The 15,028-nt window shown below is 46.4% G+C and overlaps 1 protein-coding gene across 2 annotated transcripts; it reads left to right on the top strand.

Annotated features, from left to right (window-relative positions):
- Window positions 1-489: 489 nt before the first annotated feature.
- On the top strand, window positions 490-14,545 carry LOC109891195 (leucine-rich repeat neuronal protein 1). Of its 2 annotated transcripts, XM_020483548.2 has the most exons (3): window positions 490-915; window positions 1,013-1,065; window positions 11,625-14,545. In XM_020483548.2, the coding sequence occupies exon 3, from the start codon at window positions 11,898-11,900 to the stop codon at window positions 14,043-14,045; it is 2,148 nt and encodes a 715-aa protein (XP_020339137.1). In that variant the 5' UTR covers window positions 490-915; window positions 1,013-1,065; window positions 11,625-11,897; the 3' UTR covers window positions 14,046-14,545. The 2 variants fall into 2 exon arrangements, with proteins under 2 accessions (XP_020339137.1, XP_020339138.1); XM_020483549.2 differs by lacking the exon at window positions 1,013-1,065.
- The last annotated feature ends 483 nt before the right edge of the window (window positions 14,546-15,028 follow it).

The raw sequence follows: 15,028 nt of genomic DNA, 5'->3' as shown, positions 1-15,028 counted from the left end.
ATTTCTTAATTTATTTATATTTTGGGGATTTGTGTGTATTATTTTGCATTGTTAGGTATTACTGCATTGTTGGAGTTAGAAACAAGCATTTCGTTGCACCTGTGATAACATCTGCAAAATATATGTAAGCAACCACTAACATTTGAAATTGTTATTCGATTGTGTGTGTGTGTGTGTGTGTGTGTGTGTGTGTGTGTGTGTGTGTGTGTGTGTGTGTGTGTGTGTGTGTGTGTGTGTGTGTGTGTGTGTGTGTGTGTGTGTGTGTGTGTGTGTGAAATACAAATACTGCCACATCCTAGATTTTCACCCCTGTCAAATCCAAAAACCCAGTACTATGCCACCAAACCTTTCACACGGTCATTATGTAAATGTAGAGTGTGTAGGGTGTTTTTGGATTCGATTAGTTGACTTGATGGGTCATGGACCCACGTCACCTAACATTGGAAACTTTAAGACAAAGGCCACTCTGGAACGTCCAAACAATGACACGAGGGGAGCGTTGAACATTTCCATTGGACACTCAGGAAGCCCTTTTATTCATTGGCCTGCCAACCTCATCCACGCTTCGTTTTTCCCACCGCGAGCTTCTGGCCGACGCGGCTTTTGTTGGCATCACAGCAGAACTCGAGCAGATGGTGAGGTGGACCAGTTGAGCACCAGTGACAAGGACTACCACACGCACAATCGCGCGTTTGAAATCAGCTGACTAGCCTTGCTGCGCTGGTCAGCGCCAGGTGATCCCTGCATGTTGAGTTGGAGGAGAGCAAGAGAATCGCGAGCTCAAGGCAGGCTCTTTGTGCGGGTTACCAGAGGTTTTTAGTGTTCTACAGTCAGCAGCGGCAGAAGCACAGAGGACAGAAAAAACGGCTCCTGGAGAGAATAAAACGTGTCCTCTCTGAATATAGACGTCGCTTTGTAAGTTAAATGTTATATTATTTATTTTCCATAGATATATCAGGCTTAATATTATCTTTCAAGACATAGCGCTCAAATTTCCTATTTTTTCCTGGAGCATCGGAGTCTGTGTGTGTGGAGAGGCATTCCGCTGGATGCTAAAACGCTAAGGTGAGACCAATAACGTTAACTCATTTTCATTTATAATATGCTCCAATTTAAATATTCAGAAACAAGTCAATTATTAAGAATTGCGTTCTTAGCTTTTGAATATAAACAGATATAAACTTAATTGGCTGAGATAGACCATTTGGGGTGGTGGCAGCACAATTGGTATATATTTTAAATAAAATGTGTAGTTTAAGCTATTTATTTAGCTGTTTATTTAACTCAACAGAACCGTTGCCGTACATATTTCTATTTTTGAAGCTGGATAATGTTAATTTCGTTGCTCAAAGAGTAGGGTAGCTACAGCATCCGTGCAACCATTGGATTTGCAAGGGCACTGTGTCCCGCATTCAGTAGCCTACATGTGGCGAATAATACGGAGGCTGTAGTCTGATATACAGTATGTGTGCCTATAATTCATTTCTATCGATTGAGAATGCGAATTCATATGGATTTTATCTGAGAGGGATGACACACTGACAAATGTGCACTCACACAGTAGCTGCAATATACCCAAAAAATCGCTTTATAAACAACAGCAAAAAACCAAAAAACATTTGCCATGATATCACCCATATTCCTGACACACTGTAATTTGGACCAAAGAGTGTCATTCTAGAATTAGTGTGTTATTTCTAAATGATTCCAAGTAAGCTGCACCTGTCCTGAAATGATCTCACTGTTGTGAAGTGAAAGGAGCACTGCATTCCTTTGTGTGTCCCAGATGTGTTTTTATTCCCCCATTCTGTCATCCTCATGTGCTTGAGGATGAGTCTACAATGTAACAATCCCAAACTGCAACATCAACACATGACATTTGCACAGGGAGAGCAGCTAAAACAGCTGACTGACAGCTAAGGTCTCTAGTGCCCCATCATATTCAATTGTCTTGGTAAGGGAATGATGTTGAACAGATGTCTCGACTGCTCTGTGGAGGAATTCGACAAGAAGTCTTAGGAGGAAAACAAAAAGACAATGGGTTGTTCAAGATAAGTTGGGGGTGAGAGCTGGTAGGGGCGGTGACTCTACATTGTTTTGGGTCACCTTTGTAAAAGTTGGCTCCTCATCCTTGTCGGCTTTGTTGTTGCAGCTGTTGCGCGACAGTGGCACCTGTTACTGCGCTCTCGGAAGCTGAAGCCACAGATCCAAGATGTTTTGAGTGTCTCATTCAATCAAACCTACACAAGTCAATTCTTGGTAATGTGGAGGATTTGTTTGAGCACTGGCTCATACTTGGTTTGAACTTGAGTCATAATGTTTGTGTAGTGTTTTCGTGATGAATAGTCCTACAGAGGCAATCAACATAAAAGTTTAGCAGGGTTTTGTGTTTCAGTTGTTAAGGCTTTTTGTTTTCAAGGAATTGCATTTTCTGTAATTTGATCAAATTTAGCCTGATATGGAAATGTGCAAAGTTCACTGGCCGAGACACAGTTGATTTAAATAATCCTGTTATTCACTGCTGTGCTCTTTGGGCTTGCCAACTAAACCGGAGCCTTGTCTTGGGAAAACTCTACAAACGCAGACATATATGGATGTACTCTAGCCAGAGTAGTGAGGGAGGAGGGGGGAAGAGGTTAGGTACAGTGGGGCAAAAAAGTATTTAGTCAGCCACCAATTGTGCAAGTTCTCCCACTTAAAAAGATGAGAGGCCGGTAATTTTCATCATAGGTAGTACACTTCAACTATGACAGATAAAATGAGAAAAAAAATCCAGAAAATCACATTGTAGGATTTTTTATGAATTTATTGCAAATTATGGTGGAAAATAAGCAGCTTGGTTTGAATAAATCAACAGTGGGTGCAATTATTAGGAAATGGAAGACATACAAGACCACTGATAATCTCCCTCGATCTGGGGCTCCACGCAAGATCTCACCGGTGAGCAAAAATCCCAGAACCACACGGGGGAACCTAGTGAATGACCTGCAGAGAGCTGGGACCAAAGTAACAAAGCCTACCATCAGTAACACACTACGCCGCCAGGGACTCAAATCCTGCAGTGCCAGACGTGTCCCCCTGCTTAAGCCAGTACATGTCCAGGCCCGTCTGAAGTTTGCTAGAGAGCATTTGGATGATCCAGAAGAAGATTGGGAGAATGTCATATGGTCAGATAAAACCAAAATATAACTTTTTGGTAAAAACTCAACTCGTCGTGTTTGGAGGACAAAGAAAGAGTTGCATCCAAAGAACACCATACCTACTGTGAAGCATGGGGGTGGAAACATCATGCTTTGGGTCTGTTTTTCTGCAAAGGGACCAGGACGACTGATCCGTGTAAAGGAAAGAATGAATGGGGCCATGTATCGTGAGATTTTGAGTGAAAACCTCCTTCCATCAGCAAGGGCATTGAAGATGAAACGTGGCTGGGTCTTTCAGCATGACAATGATCCCAAACACACCGCCCGGGCAACGAAGGAGTGGCTTCGTAAGAAGCATTTCAAGGTCCTGGAGTGGCCTAGCCAGTCTCCAGATCTCAACCCCATAGAAAATCATTGGAGGGAGTTGAAAGTCTGTGTTGCCCAGCAACAGCCCCAAAACATCACTGCTCTAGAGGAGATCTGCATGGAGTAATGGGCCAAAATACCAGCAACAGTGTGTGAAACCCTTGTGAAGACTTGAAGACTTACAGAAAACGTTTGACCTCTGTCATTGCCAACAAAGGGTATATAACAAAGTATTGAGAAACTTTTGTTATTGACCATATACTTATTTTCCACCATAATTTGCCAATAAATTCATTAAAAAATCCTACAACGTGATTTTCTGGATTTTTTTTCTCATTTTGTCTGTCATAGTTGAAGTGTCCCTATGATGAACATTTGAAAATTACAGGCCTCTCATCTTTTTAAGTGGGAGAACTTGCACAATTGGTGCCCGACTAAGTACTTTTTTGCCCCACTGTATAACCCGCTTTAGGAAGGCATGGCACAGGCAGTGAGTTCCCCCATCCCAACCCCCACACACAAAGCAGTGTCCTCTGCCAGCAGTTCAGGAGTCATGAGAACCAGCCAACACAAAGATGTGTTTAACACGGTGTGTGTGTGTGTGTGTGCGTGCACACGCATGTGTGTGTTCACAAGTCGCCAAGATCCATTAAGAGAGCCTGGGACTGACTGCACTGTGCGCTCCAGTTTTGGAGGTCAGTGGGGTGTTTGAAGGGGGACGGCTGTTGGGGACTTGGGTGCTCCAGCTCGACCCTCTCCCATTGTGGCTGAGGGGTGAGGGAAACACATCCCCCATTGTGAGGTTTTTGTAAAGACATTTCTGATTGAGGTAGCTGTGTGTCTAACTCTACCCATCTAATTTCTGGGTAGGGAATGAATGAATGGGCATTATTCTGAGAGCTGTTTATGCTTTGTCCCACGTGGGGCATCCCTTGAGTTATTGGACTTGAGTCTCTATATTGCTGCAGTGTTAAAAGACTTTGCCAAAGTGTGTGTGTGCATGTGTGTGAGAGAGAGAAATAGTTCATGTCAGCACCATCTCTGTTCCGTTAGGAATTGGCTTCAGCTACTGAAACATACAAGATTGTCCTCTCCCGCTTCTTCTTCTCTGGCTGAACAGAAACATTTCCCCCTCCTCTGCTCAGCTCCACGCCTCTGTTCTGCCTCTAGCACCAAAGCCCTGTGTGATGTGGAGCGAGACGCCTGCATACTAATGGAGCCCGAACATGTTGCCTCTTAAGCAGGTTAAAGTAGCCTAAACAGAGTGCCTCTCAGGCAGGCCGACGCAGCAGGAACAGAGTGCCTCTCAAACAGGCCAATGCAGCAGGAACAGAGTGCCTCTCAAACAGGCCAATGCAGCAGGAACAGAGTGCCTCTCAAACAGGCCAATGCAGCAGGAACAGAGTGCCTCTCAAACAGGCCAATGCAGCAGGAACAGAGTGCCTCTCAAACAGGCCAAAGCAGCCAAAACAGGGTGCCTCAAGCAGGTCAAAGCAGCAGGATCAGAGTGCCTCTCAGGCAGGCCAGTGCAGCAAGGACATGGCGTGCCCATCAGGTACACACATGACTGGGAGGCCGGCGGTCAGCAGCACATGGTGGGGCTGGGGGCTCCAGTATGGAACTGTAATTTAGAAGCATTGCGTCTAGACTAATAATAGTGATGGAATGTTAGGTTTGGCTGTGGTTGCTGTATTGTGATATACTGTGATGCAGCGGTAATAGATGTTGTTTGGGAAAGATGCATGCTGTTGTGCATTCGTAGCTCTAGTCAGTAGACTCTACTAGGCAACAGCAGTCTCTTTTTTGCTTGTTTTGGCAGCTGTAGACTGATCACAGCTGCGCTATAGTGGAGCCATTGTCTGCTGGTATAGCAATTATCAGCCTTTTCGTTTGACGGTGTCAGTTGTTTAATCTGGTCATATGGATGGTTGTGGTCTCGTGCTAGCGGTGGTTCTTGTCGCTCTACGGTGGCCTAATGGCACACACAGCTGTCTCCTCATTTGGGTATGAAGCAGACATGCCGGTGGCATAGCCGGTCACCATGGTGACGGCAAGATTATGAGGGAGCCTGTAGTGGTAGTGCGGCTGCTGTTTGAGAAACACTGCTCACATTTTACGCCCAAAGAAAAGGGATAAATGAATGTGGAGATATTCTTCCCTGTAAAAGGTGCCATCATGTTGTCATTAGACCCAGTTTCCTCTTGGCAGAAGCATCCAGTGGCACTTGGTTAGAGCATCTGGAAAGCGAGGGGTTAAGTCACTGAGCAAAATGGATACCGAAGACAGACACTCATTCATACTCCAATGGAAAAAAGCTACTTGGCCATTTGTTTTTTATTCATGTGGTTGCCTTTGTGTACTTTGGTGTCCCGATTTGAAAATTGAGAAGGTTTTAGCTATTGAAGTCTTTGTAGAACAGTGAGTGCTTACGTTGGCAGAGTGGACTCAGCCCAAGGAAACCTAATGCTGTTAGGAAAAGCTCAGCAGGACAGGAAACAGAGCATTCATGAACCTCCGTTCAGACATCCAAACAGGGTGTCTCTCAGTTTCCTCTCCAAAATCAGTGCGCTCTATGTGGCCACAGACAGAGAGCCCTACTGCTTCATTAGTCCCTGTGCTACCTGGGAACATAGAGTAATGCATGTATTTATGAGGCTTTGGCATTAAAAGACAGGGCTAATCATATCTCTAAATTACATCTTGCTCTACTTGCATGTGTTATCCTTTGAACCCCAGGGCTGTTTTTATCAAAGGGCAGGCACTAAGCTGGGTGAACATTCACCACTCTGTGTGTGTGTGTGTTTTTTGGTGTGCATGAGTGTCTGGGTGCCTGAGTGTGTGTATGCTTTTCTATACTGTGCGTGTGCATGCATGCTTGTGTGTTTTAAGAAACTCAAGCACATAAAGGATGTGACAGAATGAAGAGGTAGGTAGCCCAGCGTTTCATAGGGTTGGGCCAGGAACCAAAAGTTCTCTGGTTCAATCCCTGAGCCAACTAGGTGAAGACATCTGTTGATGTGCCCTTGAGCAAATCAAGGGCACAACACTGAATCTCTGTGTATCTGAGTTAAGCAGTTTGGCCTCTTCAGACAAGTGTTGCACCTGATTAGGGGTCACAAGCCAGGAAGCCCAAAACAATGCTTATTATGTCTGCTCCTGAGGCATTGTTATGTACATCCTGTAGATGAGTATAAACAGGATATACTGTATGTAGTATATGATGTTATTGCAGACTATAGCCTTAAGCCCCCATAACTGTTCTACTCTTTAAGCAGTTTGGTCACTTTCACAGGAACAGAAACATCAGTCTATTGGTTACTTGAGATTCACTCAAACCAGGGGGAGTAGAAAATATATATTTTTCCCCATTCACTTTATAGCGGGTAAGGCTACGACAGACGACGCTTTTGGAATGACTGAAGGATTGCCATCAGGATATGGATAGTTTGTAGGATTTGCAGCAATAATGTTTTTTCCATTCAGGATTAAACAGCTTTTAGCCACCATATCTATCAACAGCAGTGCTAATAGGAAGGGGCCCTGTGTAAGTCAACCGTGCCTGGTGCTGCTGTGTCAGTGAGAGGATGAAATAGCAACATCTGTTTCCCTTCATTCAGACCAGTCTGTGGGCTGAGGGAAATGTCATTTTGTGTAGTGTGACAACATTCATTACACTCATCACTGACAGTCAGAGTGTTCTGTTTTCAGGCCTTCGGGCCACGATGGACAGCCTGGTAGTCTCTCTGGGCTTTGATGCTGAGGGAGGACACCTCTGGCCTTGTTTGTTCACAATTTCCATTGGAGGTGTCCCCTGTCATAATCGTTTTCCCCCATCTCACACACACACACACATGTGAGCACATGCACACACGCGCATGTACACACACACACACACACACACACACACACACACACACACACATGTGCGCACGCACACACACTGAGGTAGCGGTCGGTCAAACCGGATACGAGCCCCCACAGAGCTGTCAGCACCCCAGGAGCCTGGTGCCAGGTGTGATTTTTATAGCCTCAGTGTGAAAACAGCGATTACCTCGCCTGTCTCCTCCGATTTTGGAGAAGGGGAGAAGGGGGGGGGGGGGAGAGAGAGAGAGAGAGAGAATGACCTGATAGATGGCTGGATATAAAGATAGTGCATAGCCAGACAGATTGATAGATAGGCAGGTTGATGGATAGAGAGGGAGAGATGACAGTCAGATCTCTTATTGTCCATTCCCAGGCCCTGAGCCCTGAGAAGAGGAATAGGAGGAAATATACAGCCTTGATGTTACAGTTCAGTCACAGTGTACAAATCACTGAGATGGCGCTCTGATTGGCCGGGGCATTGCAGAGAGGATGCCATTAGTATTGGATACTATATATATCATCATGGCTATTAGAACAATATCTCAGAGGTAGGGGATTTTCTTACAATAACAGACATACCAACCGGATACTCACATTATATTGTATCCAGTACCTAGTCAGTATGGGAGCAACTAAGTTAACTAATTGAGAAGTTGTAATGGCAGATAGGCTTTTGATCAAACATTGGTTCATGATTAAAATATGCAGACATGAAACACAGTGACTGACATGCTGTTTTTTTTCTGCATAACTAAGTATTTTTAGAGACACTATAAATACCACACCTGCAATATGAATCAAAGCCGAGTTTGTGTCAGTCACACATCCCCGTGTTCGGTGTTTCTGCCAGGCTTGCACTGAATGTCGATGAGAAATCACACATGAGGAAAAGGAGAAAAATCGAACTAAACCTGTTCTATGTTACTATTGTCTCTAAAGTAGAAATCCAGAAACATGGTGGTCAGGTTTTGATGTGAAACTAAACACATCCCCACGTACACGTCTCTGTCTTCAGGCTGCACGGAGTGTGTTTATGGGGATAAATGTGGTGTGTTATTAGTATCTGACTGGAGGTGCAGGAATGGTGGTGTTTATTGTCAGTGTGAGAGTGGCAGGGCCTGCCGTACACCCTCACTGGGACACTTATGGAAGGCTGATTCCATTCCTCCAGGTTGAAGACAAATTGCCGTCCTCAGCTGTAGTGTGTATATATACACACACACCCACTGGAATCCTGCCTGAACAGATACAAAGTGTTTCACTTCGCCTAAAATGCTGAGATTTAATCATCCTTTTCTCTAGTATTGAAAACGAATTGGCCTGGATGGAGATACATTTTCTCACAAAAAAAACTAATCTTTGATTTGCTGAGATGGATTGGAGTCACTGGGCCCCGTGCTCATCACTGTCCTCATCACTGTCCTATCTGTTTATGATAATGCAATGTTATTTTCCTCCTGTCACTGATTTGAATATCTCCAGGCAGGGCAGAGGAAAGGCATAGTCATTGATTATATGCAGATCATACATGGTAGTTCACCATCATACATCATACCTGTTTAGAGAACACTACACTCTTGGCACAGAGGATATCACCGCTACAGTGGAAATATCACTGACAGCACCAAACTGATATAGAAAAAACATATTTTCCCCTGACAGGCCTTATAGATCCAGTATTGGCAGTTTAAACGGAGAGGAAGAATAAACTGCTGTGTTGGATTTCCATAATTGGGGCTCATAAATGTGTTGGGGAAAGGGGAGGATGCTGCGGTGCCAGGGACCCATCAGAAATCGATGTGAGGAGCTATCCCAGCGGCGGTAGAGGCTCCTGAATGTTACCTGTCCTCTGGAGCTAGACCCACCAGCCCTGTCCATTCTCCCACATCCACATCCAACCCCACCCTGGCCCCAGCCTTGCCCTTCCCATTCCCCACATCCACCCCCCACCCTGGCCCCAGCCCTACCCTGCCTATTCCCCCATATCCACCCTGGCCCCTGCCCTGGCCCCAGCCCTACCCTGCCTATTCCCGCATATCCACTCTGGCCCCTGCCCTGCCCCCACCCTGGCCCCAGCCCTACCCAGTCTATTCCCCCATATCCACCCTGGCCCCTGCCCTGCCCCCACCCTGGCCCCAGCCTCACCCTGCCTATTCCCCCATATCCACCCTGGCCCCTGCCCTGCAACCCAACGCCCGGAGCTGACACCGTCCCAGCACAGAGGCTACAGGCCTCTAATTGATTTCTTCAGGCTCATTAAAAGACTCATTTCTACCCGCCTGTGTTGCCACTGCTTTCCAGAGACGTGTCTCATAATCAAGAGCTACCATTAACGATAATGCACAGAGTCGAGCTGAGCGCTTTGCTTTTTCTGCCCGCCCTGGTAGATTAGGTGTGTTGTGTAATGTGCTCATAGTCAGAGCAGAGAACTCTGGCTGGCTGCTACCACACCAAAAGTATCTCTCTGTCACTGTGCCAGTAGCATACGCAGATAATCCCCTGGGAGAGAGAAACGTGGGTAATCTCTGAAGAGACAGAACACAGAATACATTAGAGTAGCTGAGTTCATATCCACAATAGACTTCAGATAGGGACAAATATACATATCAAATATGCATCAAACATTTAGCCTACCAATCTCTACTAATATACATTGTCATATACCAGCATTCCATGGTAACAGAGTGACACGGAGACTCAGATTTTTAAACAAACCATACAACTACATGCACAAGGGCTACTTTTTAACAATTTCCACTGAAACTTTTACAGAAACAAATTTACTTGAAGATCAATACAGATGCAAAGTTTGGTAACAGAATGACAGTTTGTGCTATTGGTGCCGTCATTCTGTTACCAAACTTTGCATCTGCACTGTTCTTCAAGTACATTTTCAGTGGAAATTGTTAAAAGTAGTCCTTGTGTATATATAGTTGTACAGTTTCACTTTACAATCATTTGTTTTTGCGACATACATTTTAAAGTGAAAAATCAGTCTGTGTCACTCCGTTACCGTGGAATTGCCCATAGCTTAGAATTCTGGACCATAATCTTATATATTACCTGAACAAAGGACAACACTTCTGCATACACAAATATAGTGAGCCATATGCAAACTATGTGTACTCAGATGTTATAGGCTTGTTGTTGGATGCAATACATTGGGAGTTACATTATGGTTTACAACCTACTCGTGTGTTTAACCTTCACTCACCCAGCTGTTAAAACAGCAGGAATAGATGTTAAAACAGCAGCAATAGATGTTAAAACAGCAGGACTGTCTGTCTCAGTTAATGTATATAAACATTTAGTATGATCCATATTTTATTTTAAAAGGAGAATTAGGACACAAATATGATCAATTATTTCACTAAAACCTTACATTTTTCCAGAGGCGACCTGCTACTAACAGGCCAGAGCAGTCTGACTGCTGGCATTGGGGTTGAGTGGTTTTGCCTGTACTACCAAGACACTGACTGATTCAATTAAACTTGAATGCTCAGAGTTTGCTTTTTTTCACCTGTTTTTTAATGAGCTGAGTAACAGCTCATTAAAGACAGAAATTAACCTCTGTACAATAGCACAGCAAAAAAATAATTTCACAGATTTATTCTGCCCTGTTAGGCATGTCAAATGAGTCCCCAAGAAGTCTGCAGACTGGTGCTGTGTAGGCTGGGTGCTGTCTCCACTCTAACCCTCTGCTGTGAAACTATAAAGGATGTCAGATCTCTGTCCAACCACAGAACCAGACCTTTAGCCAGACTGGAGTGCCAGGGGGGCAGAGTTTGAGCTTTTGGGAATTTTTATTGGTTCCATTATAACAGGCAAGGTCAAACAAACAGTTAAAGTATTCTAAATGATTTCAAATTGTATTTGAAGCCAGGTCAGCAGCTAACTACTGTAAATGTATTACTCTCTGTTTCACACACATGTTGTCTTGTCGATATGTAGCAGATATGGACTTGTAATTCATGCCCATATTTAGGTTAAAAGTCTTGTCAATATCAGCAATTTTTTTATGAAATGCAATTCACTGTCTGACAGGTTTTATGGCTTTTATTTCTCACCGGGAACTCTCAATCCCTCTCACACACCTTTCTCTCTCTAGCCCCGTTCTCTCTCTCCTTCTTCCTGTTTCTGTATCCCTCTCTATATCTCTTTCTTCTTTATCTAAATCACCATCTGTTTGTGGGATGATAATGGAACGATGTAATGCAGAGCTCTAATACCTGACCTGGTTTCTGTGTATTTCAGGCTTATTCTGCTGAATTCTGAAGTTAAGAGAGAAAAACACGTGAGTGGAGGAAGAGGATAACCCTGACCATCCCCTGGCCCCATTCTGAAACACACTCACACACATTCACCCGCACTGTGGACCGCAGCTCTACCAGCCACTACCAGCCTGTACAGAGAGGACACTGATGACCATTGGTTGTTGATGTCACATCCCACACCTACCCTCCAGGCCCTCCTCAGGAACCCGGCCTCTCCTCTAAGAGCAGTGTGACCAGACAGAGAGCAGACAGCATGACTCTAAGCCCCCTCCCTTGGCCCCCACTGGCATGGCTGTGTGTAGGGCTGCTGTTGCCCCTGCTGCCCCTGGTGCGGGGCGGGGAGTGCCCGCGGCTGTGCGTGTGTGAGGTGCGCCCCTGGTTCACCCCCCAGTCCACCTACAGGGAGGCGGCCACAGTGGACTGCAACGACCTGCGGCTGACACGCATCCCCTCCAACCTATCCTCTGACACCCAGGTGCTGCTGCTCCAGAGCAACTCCATCGCCCACACCAGCGGGGAGCTAGAAGCCCTGTTCAACCTGACGGAGCTGGACCTATCCCAGAATAACTTCAGCAGTGTGGAAGCCGTGGGCCTGGCCAACATGAACCAGCTCACCACCCTGCACCTGGAGGAGAACCAGATCAGCCAGCTGCCCGACCACTGCCTGCAGGACCTGAGCAACCTGCAGGAGCTCTACATCAACCACAACCAGATCAGCACCATTTCCCCAGGGGCCTTCTCTGGCCTGCGCAGCCTGCTGCGCCTCCACCTCAACTCCAACAGGCTCCGGGTCATTGACAGCCGCTGGTTCGAGGCCACGCCCAACCTGGAGATCCTGATGATCGGCGATAACCCCGTCATTGGTATCCTGGACATGAACTTCAAGCCCCTGGGGAGTCTGAGGAGCCTGGTTCTGGCCGGCATGGATCTCACCGACGTTCCCGGGAGTGCTCTGGTGGGTCTGGATAACCTGGAAAGCCTGTCCTTCTACGACAACAAGCTGGTCCGAGTTCCCCAGCTGGCCCTGCAGAAAGTGCAGAACCTGAAGTTCCTGGACCTGAACAAGAACCCGGTGCACAAGATCCAGGAGGGGGACTTCAGGAACATGTTGCATCTGAAGGAGCTTGGCATCAACAACATGGCTGAGCTGGTGTCCATCGACCGCTACGCCCTGGACAACCTGCCTGAGCTGACCAAGTTGGAGGGCACCAACAACCCCAAGTTGTCCTTTGTCCACCGGACGGCCTTCAGGGACGTGTCCTCATTGGAGAGCCTAATGCTCAACAACAACGCCCTCAATGCCATCTACCAACGCACCGTGGAGGCGCTGCCCAATCTGCGCGAGATCAGCCTGCACAGCAACCCGCTGCGCTGTGACTGCGTCATCCAGTGGATGAGCTCAAACAGGACCAGTGTGCGATTCATGGAGCCGCGGGCCATGCTGTGTAGCTCACCGCCTGAGCTCCGGGGCCAGCAGGTCAGGGAGGTGAGGCTACAGGACTCCCCAGAGCAGTGCCTGCCCCTCATCTCCCACAACACCTTCCCCAGCCACCTGAGCCTAGAGCTGGGCATGAGTGTCAGCTTGGACTGCCGGGCCATGGCTGAGCCCGAGCCAGAAATCTACTGGGTGTCTCCTATGGGGAGCAAGATCACGGTGGACATGGTGTCAGAGCGGTACCACCTGAGCAGTGAGGGCACCCTGCGGCTGTCCCAAGTCCAGGTGGAGGACTCAGGCCGCTACACCTGCGTGGCTCAGAACACAGAGGGGGCCGACACACGCGTCACCACCATCCGGGTCAACGGCACCCTGCTGGACAGTGTCGAGGTGATGAAGATCTACGTCAAGCAGACCGAGTCCCATTCCATTCTGGTCTCCTGGAAGATTAACTCCAACGTCATGACCTCCAACCTTAAGTGGGCCTCGGCCACCATGAAGATTGACAATCCCCACATTACCTACACTGCACGCGTGCCCGTCGACGTGCACGAGTACAACCTGACCCACCTGCAGCCGGGCACTGAGTATGAGGTGTGCCTCACCGTCTCCAACATCCACCTGCAGACCCACAAGTCGTGCGTCAATGTGACCACGCGCAGCAACACCTTCGCCCTGGACGTGTCGGACCAGAGGCCTAGCGCCGCCCTGCTAGTCGTCATGGCCACCATGCTGGCCTTCCTCAGCCTGGCTACGGTGGGGGTGTACGTTGCACGGCGCTGGAAGAGGAAGAACTACCACCACTCCCTGAAGAAGTACATGCAGAAGACCTCCTCCATCCCCCTCAATGAGCTCTATCCGCCCCTCATCAACCTGTGGGAGGTGGACAGTGAGAAGGACAAGGAGGGCGGGGCAGAGAGCAAGCCCTCCCCCGTGGACACCACACGCAGCTACTACATGTGTTGAGGGGGTCGCCCCTCCCCCAGCACACACAGACACACTTGCAATGTTGGGGGCAAAAATCAGATAGTTGCAAATGTTTTTATTTTTTAGCTTTGCTAATAAGTAGCAGAGTGATAAGGACAGGATTTGTATTAGTATAGCGTATCGCCTTTGTTTGACTCTATTTCTCTTTTATAGTTTGGACTATTCCAAGATGGCAGCTGTGTCTAGCTTCTAGGTTGTCTCAGTTGAGCTGTTTTATGGTGCGTTTTTGATAGCACAGCCTTTTGGCTTGTTGCCATGGACCCACTTTCTTAGTGCCGATAACGCAGCAACAGGGTCTACTAGTCTAGTTAAAGGTTCCTCTGGCAGTGTTGGTTGAGATCACATAGTTTTTTCTCTCTTTTTGTAAAACAGGTAATCTGTTGTGCACTGAAATGTAAAGGAGTTTGTATGGACTTCATTTAAAAGCTGACTAAGGGGATTAGACTTGTTATACTGTCTACTGAATAACGTTAGCGATTGTACGGTAATGTTGTATCAACTATCATTTGAAACTATTTTTTAATGGGGGAAAAAAGTAGAAATTAGTTTGCTGATAAATGTTCTGTAAAGCACGAGAAATGTGAATGTTTGATAACATGCAGTTACTAGGTACAGTAGTAGCTTTATTTACTCTGAATTATTTCTTTCTTATCTGCTAGAATCTGTCGCTGACCACTTACTTTTGTTGTGATTTCATCACACAAAATGTTGTATATGAGGAAGAAGTTGAAATAAATAACATTTTGATCTTTTTATATAAATATTGTCTCTCAATCAGTTGTTGTACATTTATTTCACCAGTTTGCTTAATTATAGTCCTTCAATCGCTATGAATCATATTGTAATGAGGCACCATGACCTTTTACCTCTGTTTGACCTCTGATCTCTTGGCTCTGGTTATTTTTCCATGCGGACCTGGTTCCACTTCACCTCCAATGTGCTGCAGCAGCCCATAAGCAGTA

The sequence above is a fragment of the Oncorhynchus kisutch genome, linkage group LG5 (assembly GCF_002021735.2).
Source record: "Oncorhynchus kisutch isolate 150728-3 linkage group LG5, Okis_V2, whole genome shotgun sequence".
Classification (NCBI taxonomy): domain Eukaryota; kingdom Metazoa; phylum Chordata; class Actinopteri; order Salmoniformes; family Salmonidae; genus Oncorhynchus; species Oncorhynchus kisutch.
The sequence above is the reverse complement of the archived record's forward strand: the minus strand, read 5'-3'. Positions and strand labels throughout refer to the sequence as shown.

Coding starts and splice junctions, on each gene's coding strand:
- LOC109891195 (XM_020483549.2), top strand. CDS start 11,898: ATGACTCTAAGCCCCCTCCCTTGGCCCCCACTGGCATGGCTGTGTGTA.